The sequence below is a fragment of the Apteryx rowi genome, unplaced genomic scaffold (genome assembly GCF_003343035.1).
Source record: "Apteryx rowi isolate R43461 unplaced genomic scaffold, aptRow1 scaffold_554, whole genome shotgun sequence".
Lineage (NCBI taxonomy): Eukaryota > Metazoa > Chordata > Aves > Apterygiformes > Apterygidae > Apteryx > Apteryx rowi.
The window spans coordinates 394,606-409,019 of NW_020450821.1; the positions used below are offsets into that span (position 1 = coordinate 394,606).

Below are 14,414 nucleotides of genomic sequence, written 5' to 3' on the forward strand. Positions count from 1 at the left end.
CCAAAAAAAAAAAGAAAAAAAAAAAAAGCCTTCCGTCACCCTCTAACAAAACCCCGATGGAACAAACACTGTGTCTGGGAGAATAAATTAATCCCTCTTTAAACAGCCTGACTCAGGGGCTGAGTGACGAGCCAGCTTGTTTTCTTTTAAAATAGAACGGGGGTGTTTGCGATTTTTTTTTTCCCTTTTTGTGTGCGTGTGTGAAAAATGGATAAATACTAGCGATATTAGCGAGGAATACGGAGGGTGGACCGTGCAGCCCTCCCCTCCCTCCCTTTGCAAACTGAGTCACTATTTTCCCCCCTTTCTGTCTGCAAAAGACTGACTTAAAAATACCGCTGTTTATGTAATTCCGCAGAAAATCCAGTGTACAAAAAAAAATAAAAAAATCTCCCCTTGTTTTTGTAAACTGAAACCCGGATCTCCTTCTCGCTGGATTGTTTTCTGATGCCTCCTGCTCTTTTTAGCTTGAAAACATTAAAATGTGTAATTGCAGCAGCGGCAAAAAAAAAAAAAAAGGGGGGGGGTTAGAAAAAGCCATGCACATCACCTTTCTCAAGGTAAAATAATCCTCTTTGCAAATTACCAGCTGTGGTCACTTGCTTACTCACTGCCCTAGTTGGAATTAAAAACAAAAACCGAACCCGTGACATTAGTTTTGAAAACCTGAGTTGAATGAATAAATCCGCAAGGAGCGAGCTCCATTTCTTTATAGAGGAAAAATTATTCCCTTGCAAGTACGAAGGGATGAGTCACGGGCTGGGGTGTTCTGCCTCCGAAAACATGCGGAGAATGTCCCTTTCGACAGCAGCCCCAGCTGCTCGCTGCTGCGGCCGGCTCCTGGGCACCGCGTTAGGTACCTGCCTAAAATCACTGTATCCCTCCCTACCCTGGCCAGAAGGAGCCGTATTTTATGTAGTTTCGTGATTTAATGCCAGTGATGACATACAGCTTGGCTAAGGTCTTGTGAATTATTTCTCGCTCTAGTGGGCAGTTGTGATTCGCACATAAGGAAACTTTACGCGAAGAAGTTAATCTCCTTGCTTTAGGGCCATCTCCCTCCAAGTTGGGGTTATTTTATCTCGTTTCTGTATGCTATTCTCACATTAAATATTTGGGGGAAAATTTATTATTGGGCTGGAAATACAGTATTATAGCAGCCTCTTTAACGAACGCCAATACTTTAGTATTACTTATAGTCATGTCACACTTTGCTTCAATTTAGTAGTAAGTTTTGCTGCTTTTAATTAAGGAGCCAGCAGTTCACTTTCCTAACATATTTAGCTACGTGCAACTTCAAAGCATCTTTATAAAACCGTGACTTGGAAATTTTCCTCTGATTATTTTTTTTTCCAAATAATAAAGCTTTAAGACCTCATAATGAATGCTGAATATTATTTCTTGAGTCATTTTGTTAAAACCAACAATTTAGGGTACGAGCATCCTAATGCACCTAGCAGAAAGCATTATATTCTTGGTGTTACCTTAGCTTAGCTTTTCTTCTCTCTGTCCTCAGCAGCAACATCTAAACCGAAACCCAAGAGATTATTAAAAACTAATAACGAAAAGTGGATTTTAAAGGCCCTTACCCAACAGTAAGAGTTAAATAACAAGTGCAAGTGACTGAATATGCACAGTAATTCTTTCTGGGGGTGTTTTTTTACTTCATATGTTTTTCAGCTGTGACAGATTTTCTAAGGGAAGATTTAATACTCAGTGTGTAAAATTGTAATTTTTAGATAATTGTTTTTAGAAGAGGATTCCATGTCTTAATTTTAGTCTTAACAGCGATTGGATATGTACAGTAACTGTTCATTGCTCTTTCCAAATAAAGTTATTTGACTGTGTTTAGGTGGTATTTTGATGAATTGTATCTCTTCTTAAAAAAGAAAAAAATGATTACTATATTGAGTAAGCAGTTCTTGTTTGGATTTTATTAGTACCCTGAAATGCATGTTTTGAAAGCCACTTTTAGTATCTGCTTGGAAAGTGAAAGTCGTATCTGTTAATGTTAGGAGAAATCATCCATCAGACGGAGTATTCAAGATATGACTCATGCTAATTTGTTGCTCTCACATTAAGGCTTGAGTGCAAAAATCTTTTAGCCTCTGGCATTGGAAGTTCACAATGCCACGTCCTACTGCTCTGGGTCATGAATTAGTTCTTATTTTTCTTACTGTCCCCCTAGAAAGAAAGATTTTTTGTGATACAGTCAGGATATTTTGCATGGGAGCCTGTCCCAGGCAATCCAAATACCACAAAAATGTTGACTTGACATTAATGCTAGGTCAAGTAAAACAGTGTTCTGTGACTGAATAAAAATGACTTGCAGAAGGCATGCAGCAGGTGCTGTATTCCCTTCTCCAACAGCAAGTTAAAAAATACTGCCCGAGCCTTCTTTAAAAGGCTTTAGTGCGAGCAGTCCTTGGAAACTGAGGAATACTGCTCGTTGCGAAAAGGTTTTGTTAGAAAGACAGCACTGCTAATAACACTGGATATCTGGGAACCAAGATAAGCAGACTTATATAAGCAATGGCTTCGTAGCGTGTAGCCTTATGAATATACATTGTTTTATGTTCAACATCTGTATTAGTTCAATAGGAATATTACATTATTACCTTGAAGTGCTAATGATTCTTTAAGGCTTAAAATATCCATAAACTGCATAAGTTTGAACCTTGTCCAAAGGATTTGGGCTCCCTATTATCCGATCTGCTAGCTCTGCCTTTGAAACTGTATATCTTGAGCTATCCTTAGGTGCTCTTAAGTGTCTTCTGATGCCAGTTAACAACATTGTTTAATGCTTATTTAAAGTTGGCTGTAAAAATTTCCAATTTTTTAAAATTAAAATTGTATTTTTAAGTACATAACTTGCTTAATATTGTGCTTTCAATGTGTATTGTACATACTTTGTTCTCTTTATGCAATGTAGATGTCACAATCACTTTTTTTAAAATATGGAAAATAAACGGTTGAAAATCCACAATTGTCACTTAAGTCAGGCAAAAATGTAATGGAAAAGATGAACCTTGTGCCACACACTGATTTAGCAGTCTGGGCTGTAGGATAGTTCTGCATTTGACTGTTTAGCAATCCGTTCTGCAAAATAGCTCCTGAGGCTGTCACTTGAGGTACCTGCTGTGCCTAGGCTTAGTGTGGTTAGTGTTCAGCATACCTGTTGCATCCAAAGCATTCTGCGTAGAGAGGATGCAGGGTGTAGCTAAAAATGGACAAACCGTCCTGGCTCTTAATGATTCAAGCAAGTCCTGCTGCATTTTAGCATACTTAATCCAGGCTTTCTCCCATGAACTATTTTCCTGTCGGATAGTCTTGGAGTGTCGAGGAGCACGTTTTCCTATCCACGTGGGTTAGCGTTTGCAGCCACCGGTGGCTCATATCCAAGGATCAGCGTTGCACTCCTGAAAAATGAGTGGCCAAAACGATGCAGGGTTTGTGCACGTAGCAGGAGGAAGCAGGAACACAACCACCTAGAATGAAGGAAGAGCTGCATTAAGCTCTTTAAACCATTGGTTGCATGTGCTGTAGTCACTGCTTCTGATTCTGTGTATGCTTAGAGGCAAAATGACTTGAGCTTGGATGTTTCTAAGAAAAAGTCCTGATGTGTCCTTCTAGAAATACTGACCTCTCAAAAGGGCTTGACAAAATTAACACGGAAAAGTTGTTAGTTTGAGTATGCTTAATAAAACTGTCCATCTTCAATCAAAATAAAAGTAGACATGCAGGAGATTGCACGCAGCACAGTGTTTTATTCAGCTTTCACAGCCTCAAGTGCTGAAATGAAGTATGTGTTATTTTTTGAAGGAAAACATAAGAGAATAAATCCCAGAAGGCTATGATACTGATTTAATGTGAATGCAAGTTTCCCCAAACTCGGCTTCAGACCTGGTGTTGCTGCATTAGTCACTAGACTGACTTAAAACTGGTCTGATGAGACGGAGGCACATCTTGCATGCAGATGTGCTTAAACTGGCTTAAGGTGCTGGCGATTTATTTTAATGCTCCATTAGACTGAATTGGTCTGTGTGGTTTCTAAACCACTTTAAATTTGTATCTGCTAGGCTTTTGTCCCAGTCTAACGGGATGAGTTTCATAACAGTGTTTAATACGTGCGTATAAGTATGGAGCAGAGCAGCCTGGAGCAGCGGAGGCTGCAGCTTGGCTGAGGGATGCTAGCTGTGACATTGACAGGGGTTCTCCCTCTGTCTTTTCCCCTCGGCTTCTCCCACTGATTCTGTAGTTCAGTGTCATTTGGTGTTTTAAATCTGGTCATCTGTTGCTTTAAAGCAGCTTTGAGGTCTTTATTTCCCCCCGCCCCCATCCCTTTCTCTTTTACACTGCGTTCTCCAGCATTTCTAGATGTCTACCAGTGCTTATTGATTAACTTCTCTTCCTATCGCAAAATAGTTCCAATGAAGAGAAAAAGAATGTGTCTCTATTCTCATTAGTTTCCAGATGCACCGATCCCAGTGATGGCTATGTAAATGCAGCGGGAGCCCGCTAAATACAGAACACTAGCTTTAAACGGTGCTCGATCCGAGTTGCTTTGGTATGGTTTCAGTGCTAACATACTGGTATGAACGCCTTGTTTAAATAAGATGGCTTATCGCATCCTGGCTCTCTGTGGCTGCAGTTTAATTCTCCACATGCACCAAATTCAGCTTAAGTTTAAAGGTGGAGCACTGTTTTGCTACTCCCATCAGTACATTCATAAGCTCCAAAGATAGTCCGAATGTGGTATCTGATATGATGCAAAACAAGTATCTGTTATGTAAAGATCAAACAATATGTTAGCAAGAGATCTGACAAGCACCTAGTTGTTTTCCATAAGAAGTGTTGCCCTCCGGAAACGTAATAATTATTTGATTGTTATGATGTGTGCCTTCCTACACTTATTCACCGCAGAATCTGCACAGAGTATGTGTTTACAGTGCAAGTGGCTTATCCTGTCCAAAAATAAAATTATGTAACCTTTCCCCCTTGTTCCTTCAATGGCTTTTGGTCTAGAATTTGCTTTCCGTAGTTTGTAAATGTTCTCACCGTGTCAAAGTGAGCACCCATCAATAGAATTTAAGTGTGAATGTTTGGTTTTAGGCACATGAAGCCTCACATCACCAACAGCAGGCAGCACAGAACAGTTTGTTGCCTCTCCTGAGCTCTGCTGTTGAGCCACCCGATCAGAAGCCGATTCTGCCCTTACCAATAACGCAGAAACCTCAGCCTGCACAAGAAACATTAAAGGATGCTATTGTTGGGATTAAAAAGGAAAAACCTAAAACCTCCTTTGTGTGCACTTACTGCAGCAAAGCTTTCAGGGACAGCTACCATTTGAGGCGTCATGAGTCCTGCCACACAGGGATAAAGTTAGTGTCACGGCCAAAGAAAACTCCCACCACAATGGTGCCCCTTATCTCGACCATCGCTGGTGACAACAGCCGAAGTTCATTGGTTTCAACTATCGCAGGCATCCTGTCCACAGTCACTACGTCTTCCTCTGCCACCAACCCCAGCAGTAGTGCCGGTGCAACGGCTATGGCAGTGACTCAGACCGTGAAGAAGCCCAGCAAGCCTGTTAAGAAGAACCACGCTTGCGAGATGTGTGGAAAGGCCTTCAGGGATGTTTATCACCTCAACCGGCACAAGCTGTCCCACTCGGATGAAAAACCCTTTGAATGTCCAATTTGCAATCAGCGCTTCAAGAGAAAGGATCGCATGACCTACCACGTGAGGTCTCATGAAGGTGGCATCACGAAACCATACACCTGTGGTGTTTGTGGAAAAGGCTTCTCGAGGTACCATGTAGAAAATCCCAGGCGAGCTCAAGTGTTGGCTTTTCATAACCAAGAAGGGTTAAGCTATCGTAGCRAGGGGCTAGGAGAAGCAGACATCTTAGAAGATTGGTGAGGGGATAAAGAGCCTTGTTTACCTCTAGGGCGTGGGTCTCAATCCGAGCCAGTTTGGCAGTGACCAAAAGTGGTCCCTGTTTTATGACAATGTTTTGAAATGATTTCAGGACCTCATCCAGGTCCTGTAGGACACGTGCCTGTGTCGCTGATGGTGATAACGGAGCCCCTTTCCCAGCCTTTGGAAAGGTCGATGACCGGAYGGGGCATGGCAGGCAGCCTGCCTCCTTGTCCCGTAACGAGGCTGAGGYGTACTGACAGAGCACTGTGGGGAAGCTTGCATTGCTGCTGCCTGTATTTATGTCTGTGCTTGGAACAGAGAGAACTTCAACCGCTAGAGCTGTTGATGTGTCACCCTTTTACACAAGGTACAAACAAATGTACCGTTTTCAGGTGTGTAAGAAGAACATGGTTAAGTTTTAAACTGCAGGTTGGGTCTCAGTGTAACTACGTTGTGTTATTCTAGCTGAAAGCCACTTTATAGGTAAAGGGAACGTACTTATTCTTGCCCCGCAGGGGGATGTGGGCTGCGAAGGGTCTTCAGTGCAGTGGTCAGCACTGTTAGCCACGGTGTCGCTACTATATATTTGTAACAGTATGCATTTTCTTTTCTGTTCCTCTCTTCTTTTGCAGGCCTGATCATTTAAGCTGTCACGTTAAACACGTTCACTCAACAGAGAGACCCTTCAAATGCCAAGTAAGGGTTCAAATGGTTTATTAAGAACATACATGATTTTGTAGTTAGAAAGCATCAGGTGAATAATCTTCCCAGAATTAAGAGGCTGCTGTGATTACTCTTCTGGGAAGATTAGGGGGGTTTTGCCTTCTTGGAGAACAATGTAGGTACGCTGTTTTAAGATATACTTAACTTAGTAGTAGGATCATAACAGTGTCCTCAACTCAGTAGACTGCTGGAGTAACATGTGCAATGGGTTTTCTCAGTGTTTATAAATCAATATTGTGTCTAATAGAAGTCAGAAAAAAAGTTGAAAAAAAAGGATTAGAATAGCTGATTCTAGATCCATTATTTTGCTGGAAGTTGAAAGCAAGGTGTCGTAAGTTGATGATTTAGTACAAGAGAAATAATTTGACTGCTCTTGAACAATTAACTGTTTTGCTTGGAATATCCATGCTTGTTCCAACCTGTGTTTTAGTGACTCACCGTATTAAGTAAATGTTTTGAGTAAAAAAAATAGTCATAGAAGAAGGTTTTGTTTCTTTTTTCTGATTTGGATGGAAATATAACTGAGCAATTCAAAATATCAAGTTCAGATTTGTTCAGTAAAATTGTATCAGATACTACCTTTACCTACTCTAAGTGTTTGTTTATAAGCGACCTCTTGCTTTGGTATGTAAGGCAACCTTCTATTTTAAGAAAGCTCAGGTAATGTAAAGTATGAGTTTTGTCCTGCTGGTGTCAGAAGATCAGTTCCATTAAGCAGCTAGATAATTTTCAGTCTCTGCCCAGCAGTTGGATGTTGTTTTTTCTATAAATAAAACTTCAGGTTTTCAGTAGGCTTGGGATACCAGTGGTGTCTAAAAGGTAAAATAGGCCTAAAATGGTCATGCAATTCATACTCTAATACTGTCTGCACTTTAAATATCACTGTTGTCCTTCATGTAGACGTGCACTGCTGCCTTTGCCACCAAAGACAGACTGCGGACACACATGGTGCGCCATGAAGGAAAGGTATCGTGTAATATCTGTGGTAAACTTCTGAGTGCAGCATATATCACCAGCCACTTAAAGACACACGGGCAGAGCCAAAGTATCAACTGTAATACCTGTAAACAAGGCATCAATAAAAGTAGGTGAACGTTTTGAAAACATTTCTAATAACAATGTGTTTGCAAAAGTTTGCAAAGGGAGTTGCCTGTGATTACTTTAAAATGTAAAAACACAGCCATCACTTTGGGTATTCACACCTATTAAAAGTAAATATTTGATAACAGGACCTTTAGCTCAAGAAATTGGCATATGTGGAATTGGTTTGGTGCTAGACTGTGCTCTTCTCTCTTAGAGGAATGCCCTGCAATATGTGAGAATAATCCATCTCTTGAAGAAAAGAGTTTTCTCAGCTTCTAAGTACAATACTACTTCCTGAACTCTAAAACTTAAAAGTCTAACAAATAATTCTGTAGATTTTAGAATATTTGAGAACTTCTTAGATCTGCCAAGTTTCAGGTTTGAAGCCTGATCTAAAGCTCATCAAAGTCAAAAGAAAGATTTCTGAGCATTTTCTGAGCTTTGGCCCTGGGGCTCAGTGATTTCTCTGGCAGTAGCTGACAAGAAAAGCATTTAAATCCAGCCCTGATATGTTTTGGGCATTAATGGTATTTGACTTGTGTTATGCAGGACTTCAGATGAGATGTTCGTAATAGTTCCTTCTAGTCTTAAGCTCTCTGAATTGATGCAGCAGAAGTGCTGAAGCCTGAACTTTGGAGTGCCTAGTAAGCAAAGGAATACTTGACTTTAAAGTGTTCCCTCTTACAATACCTGTAACTTTAACACACCTCATTAGTGATGTATGATGGGGTACTCAGAGGAATCAAAAGGGAGAAAAAATGAATGTCTTTAGAAACTTTGTCCTTGAAGCCTTTTAAACTATTAATTTACAAAATCTTTTCAGCTCGTGTTACTCCTGGATAATTTGAAGGTACTGTGAATGTCTAAAAYGCCTGATAGTTGAACTTAATGTGAAATTTTGATGTGAGATCTTTTTCAAGGTATAGGGTTACAGCTCTGTCAGTTTGGTGGTGCTAAGCAGTTTCATGCGAGGCATTGCAGCAGTTGGTAGAGGTGAAAATGATGAGCTGTAGTGTGGCCAGAGAGTAGTAACATGCTGTTCTGTGATATAAAAGTGAACTGAAAATGTTGTCATACTTGCAATGACAAGTTAAAGGGCTCTTTATAAAAACTGGAACTGAGGTTTAGAAAAACTGGAGTTGGCTAACCATCTTGAGTTCTAGAGAGTCACTGTAATCTTTTATTTCACTCTTCCTAAAATACAAACAAAATAAACTATTAGAAAGGAGGTTTGTTTTTTGGGGAGAGAAACCAGAAGTTCCTGACTCTGCATTTTTTTTAGATCTCGGAAAGGAAGTTTTATAAAACGCAAAATGAATTATACGGTTTTAAACACCTCTGTGGTTTTTACTCTTGGAATCCTGCAAGATTCCACGTAGTCTTTTTGGAAGAACCCTTTTTCATCTCAGTAGAAAACAGTGTAACTTTTCAAGGTGAATTTGTGTTCTTACTTAATTGGCATAGCATGCATGAGTGAAGAGACCAGCAATCAGAAGCAGCAGCAGCAGCAACAGCAGCAGCAGCAGCAACAACAGCAGCAGCAGCAGCAGCAGCAACAACAGCAGCAACAGCAGCAGCAACAGCAACAACAGCAACAGCAGCAGCAGCAGCAGCAGCAACATGTAACAAGTTGGCCTGGAAAGCAGGTAGAGACCCTGAGATTATGGGAAGAGGCCGTCAAAGCAAGGAAGAAAGGTAAAACAAAACAGTACTCGCAGTCTTGGTTTTATAAGATAATAGAGTTTACAAAGTTACACAGGGAGCTTAAGATGTCGGAAAAAGAATTGTGTTATGTGAAAATTTAATTCTCAGTAGTAGAAGTAATAGCTAAAAGCTAGCAGGATGATAAATTACCAGAATTAAGCTGTTGTAAATGAACTCTTTATTATTTACTTCCTGTTGGTGTCTGTGCTTGAATGTGTACATAGCAGTCATCAATTATAAAAGGGTGTTTGTGTCTGCTCCAGGGGAGGAGTGTGTTTTGGACTTGCATGTGGTTTTTAGCTGTGTTTATGCATGTGTGCCTGTTGTTAACTTGTGTGCATATACATATATATATATATATATATATACATACACACACACACATATATGCACACACACATGCACACATAACAACACCCCCCATCTTTGCATCAACATCAGTGTGCATGTGAATGCTTTTTGTGTCCCTTCTATCTGTTCTGTCCCATTTTTTTCCGTTCACTTTATCCATCACTTAACTCTATTTGCATAAAGTTTTCTGGAACTCACAGAACTTACTCTTCCCTCTCTTTTTTCATTACAAAATTAACTAATACGTGATAGTGCTTTTCATTATTGCCAGTTCACAGCTTGCATCTACCTATCCTACTGTAATTGAAGTTGAATAGCTTCATTTTGTTGTTCGCTGTGCCAGTTTTGGAAGGAATAGATTGCTTCAGTTGAGTGACTTGTGTGGAGTGTAGCAGTTTAAAATCTGTTGCTGCTTGCTTATTCTTTTCACAGCGCTTTGATTTCTAATACCTGCCATGTGACTCTTGCGGATTACGTGTTTTAGAACAAATTCTTAGTGACCGCTTGCTGTTTTTCACTAGCTCTGTTTCTGATTAATAAATGTTCTCAACTCATTTTTTTTCCTAAACTTCCTTTTAGTTTCTTCACTCTTTTTTCTTCTCTAGGTCTTGTTTGTGCATTAGGCTGCTTGCTCCTTTCTCCTTGATTGTCATTCCAATTAATTGAATTCTGCGATTAGTTTAGAAACAGCTTATTTGTGTTAAAATGTAATGATAACATAAACATTAAATATCATAGCACTAAATGGATAAAGCAAATGGGTGTCAGATTTAGAAAATCTTAAAAAATCTAAAAAGGCCAATTTTTTCTACCTGCTCTTTCCTATGTCTCGTTTCCCCTTCCTTGCCTCTCTTATTATTGAATATCCTTTGACAGAAACAGTGGCTTTGGAAGGAATGGTGGGTGAGGGAGGCGGGTGGGGAGAAGCGTTGCCAAATTGGTGATATTAGTTCAGTGTAACTTAATCGGGGAAGGGGCATGGGTGGGGCGTTTCTTTGTGCATTACTTTGCTTAGAAGACGAAGCCAGAGCAGACAGTTTCATGCCCATTTGTTATTCTTTTCCTGCTGGTTCTCCCCTACTAGTGCCACCTGTTGTGTTGGTTCTACCACACTGTATGGGATTTTTTTTTTAGTCTGACATTATTTATTTTCACAATTTTTTGTTTTTTCACTCTTTCCCTTCCCCTCCACCCCTCCTAGATATGGACTTTGAAGAACCAACAGTAACCCTTGAATGGGGCTAATGTTGCTTCCAAAGTTAACTCGGTCTTGATACATTTGTATTGCCTGCATGGCAAGAGCGGACTCTTTGCTCCTGGCTTACCTCCTGAAACGTGGGTGTAGACTGAGCTTGGTGTCCTACCCTACAAATGTGGAATTAGACACGACCTAAAAGTGCCGTAACGTTGACGTAGCGTGTATTTTTGTCGGTTTCTCTAGCAGCCATCCCTTTCTTTTCCCCGCGTCCACCGGCCCGCCTCGGTGTCTGGAGCCTGGTTGTTTGGCTAGCCGGCAGGTGGTGCTGATGCCTAGMGGACCCTCGCCGCCTCCCGGAGCGCCGGTGCCCTCTCCGCAGCGCCCAGCCCCTGCCAGACCGACCGGCGGCCGGGCGGGAGCGAGGGAGCGAGGGAGGGAGGGTCCTCCTGGCTCGTCCTTGGCCGGCACTTAATTCCTGCTCGCTGCAAAGCAAAGTAAAAAAACAAAAAAACCCAACCTCGGTGCGGAACTGTAGTTAACGTAAAAGCTGAGGAGATACTGGGGGTCGAAGGAGCTGCTGACTGGGTAGTCGTGAAAATTGCTAAGATAGAAGTGTCGTGATCAGTGGAACAATTTAGTGGAGATAATTAAGACTGAAATAAGCAGGTGTAAATATTGAAACGAGCTTTGCTTATCAGTCCCTAATAATGACTTTTTAAAACCTTCACAGAATGTCAGTTCACCTTTGAGAAGGCTATAGAGTACGTACCATTCGGTATGTACACTCTCTCCTCTATTTATAATGTTCCTCTTGGGAGGATTTTTTTGATTGTACAATACTGTTTTTATGAACATCAAAACCCTCTTTATAAGACAACTTCGCTTGACTTCCCAGGAAAAAATATTGAATTCAAATGAACTGCATGAGAGTTTGTATTTCTTGTAGGCTATAGAATGTTAACAGTTTTAACTTACTAATAATTCCTAAAGAAAATTATTCCAGAATTTGTACCTGTTCTTGTTTGTTTTTTGTTTTTTTTAAATCTTGTCCATGGTTTTTTATGTGTTAAAAACTTTTTGTCTTTTTATGTCTCATTTTTAGAAGCTGCTAACTTGTGCCAAACCTCCACTGCTGCTACTACGCCTGTGACTCTTACTACTCCATTCAATATAACGTCCTCTGTGGCTTCTGGGACTATCACAAACCCAGTCACAGTGGCAGCTGCAATGAGCATGAGAAGTCCAGTAAATGTATCAAGTGCAGTTAATATATCCAGTCCGATGAACTTAGGGCATCCTGTAACTATAACCAGTCCATTATCCATGACATCTCCATTAACGCTCACCACACCAGTCAATTTACCTACCCCAGTAACCGCTCCAGTGAATATAGCGCATCCGGTCACTATAACGTCTCCCATGAACCTCCCAACACCAATGACGTTAGCTGGTCCATTAAATATAGCAATGAGACCAGTAGAGAGCATGCCTTTCCTGCCCCAAGCCTTGCCCACGTCTCCTCCCTGGTAAAGAATTTCTAAACAGTATTAAAGAGGATTAAAATGGAATCCTTACCAGCAGTTGCTTTTTGTTCTTTTTTTAGGTTTTTTTTTTTCTAGTTAATAATAATTCAAACTAAGTCGCTGGTGCAACATGCACCATCAGAGACCATAGTAGCATCTTCCCCTGTTGATTTGGCTATTGTTCAAACTTGAGTTTCACTGGAGCACTTCATTTAAAGTAAGTTTTACCTTTTACCTTTTAGCTGACTGATGCTGAATTAGAGCAGATATGTACTTGCCAGAGTTAAAAAAAAAAAAAAAAGTCATTAAAAATCAGCTTTATGTTTTATCCCCCAAATTAAAACTTAGAAAATTATTTTAATGTAAACACTAGCAAAGACCCCTCTGTATCTTTAACAGGGTGGATGGCTAATTTTAACTTGCCAGTTTTAAGTCCATTGTTTCTGAGCTAGTGTAGAATCTTTGTCTGTGTTAATGTTTTTTTTTAATGAGTAAATGCATTACAATGTTGTCATTTTTAAAAATGCATTTTGGAGAAAATATGCATTTTACCTTTGGGAATATGATAATTTCAGGCAGCATTCCCTATGGGAAAGGTGATACCAGCTCTGATATGCAAAGCATATGATAACTTATCATTCTAACTTCAACATATAATAGGGATTGTGACCTGATATTTGGAGATGTAAATATTACCCAACATATTACCCTAAGGGAATATAGCATTGTAGTCAACATTTTTTTTAAAAAAACTGTTATTGTTTGGTGAGAAACAGCCATGGCTGACAGAAGAGGAGTCGAAATGTATGTAAACATGGTCTCTGAACAGTCAGAACCCTATGGGACTCTTATCTAGGAGCAAAAGGAGTGCTTTGAAACTTATGAAATATTGCTTTAAGCTGGAAGATTCTGGAGGCACTGGGTATGATTTTTATGCCCTCTGTCTCCCAATCAGAACCTGCTGGTGTTACAGCAGGGGACAGACGTGTTAGTTGTTCACTAGAAGTTTTGTCTTATATTAAATTGTATACAGTTTTTATTCTAACCACTAACTAGGTAGGATGCCCCGTCAGGACAAGCAGAGAGCGTCTTTTAATTTCTCCCCTACTTCTTAATCAAGTGTTGTGCAAATCTGTTCAACTTTGTAAATATTTGCAAACATCATCATTTTTACGTTACTCTTCTATTGTGTTAACACATTTCTATCAGTTTGTGGGAGTTCTGGGGTGGTGGTCCGAACTATCCAGCCCAGAACTTCTCCATAAGTGATCACACATGTTTAAGCTACATGTGCTTTTATTTCTTAACCTGTTTATCTGTACATAAAGTAGAAAGCAAAATCTAGGGAAACAGATATACTTTTTAGACTATCATGTCACATATTCACGTTTTTAAAACTTTGTTTAAAAAAACACCCTAAAACCAAGACTCTACATTAAAAGAATAAAATTACAGTTGAGATGTTTTTATCCTAATAAAGTTGAAAGCTATGGAGATTAGCGTGTGCGCATTTCACAGAGTGCTAGCGGGACTGACTAGTCAAAATGGACTGCTTCCGTTTCTACCCTGCCGTGTCAGTACAAGCAGTGATTACCAGACTTCTGGGTCAGGTGACAGGTATCTGTATCATTACGTGAAACTGTTCTAGGGGCTTGGACTACATAGTAAAACAAAAACAAAAAAAATAGAGCTTAGTGTAAAATAATTTTATAAATGATCTTTTGTACTTTAGGACATCAAATTGTACAACTTTTGTATATATAAAAGCTTAGGAACTTTCTGTTTAGCAGAAAGGAAACACATTCCTACACTTTTAATGTATATGTTTGTTATAATGTCCATGTAAACATATGCCCTATGTTTGTGCCTTTTAATTAGTTTGTCTCAATAAACAAAAATGTAGAGAAGAA

At 39.9% G+C, this 14,414-nt stretch overlaps 1 protein-coding gene across 4 annotated transcripts; it reads left to right on the forward strand.

Moving 5' to 3' along the window:
• Positions 1-17: 17 nt before the first annotated feature.
• Positions 18-14,414, forward strand: VEZF1 (vascular endothelial zinc finger 1). Of its 4 annotated transcripts, none has more exons than XM_026081540.1 (6): positions 18-5,918; positions 6,555-6,618; positions 7,546-7,729; positions 9,193-9,423; positions 11,712-11,756; positions 12,084-14,414. In XM_026081540.1, the coding sequence occupies exons 1-6, from the start codon at positions 5,416-5,418 to the stop codon at positions 12,509-12,511; spliced, it is 1,455 nt and encodes a 484-aa protein (XP_025937325.1). In that variant the 5' UTR covers positions 18-5,415; the 3' UTR covers positions 12,512-14,414. The 4 variants fall into 4 exon arrangements, with proteins under 4 accessions (XP_025937325.1, XP_025937326.1, XP_025937328.1 ...); XM_026081541.1 differs by having other exon boundaries at positions 20-5,810; positions 9,187-9,423; XM_026081542.1 differs by having other exon boundaries at positions 4,019-5,810.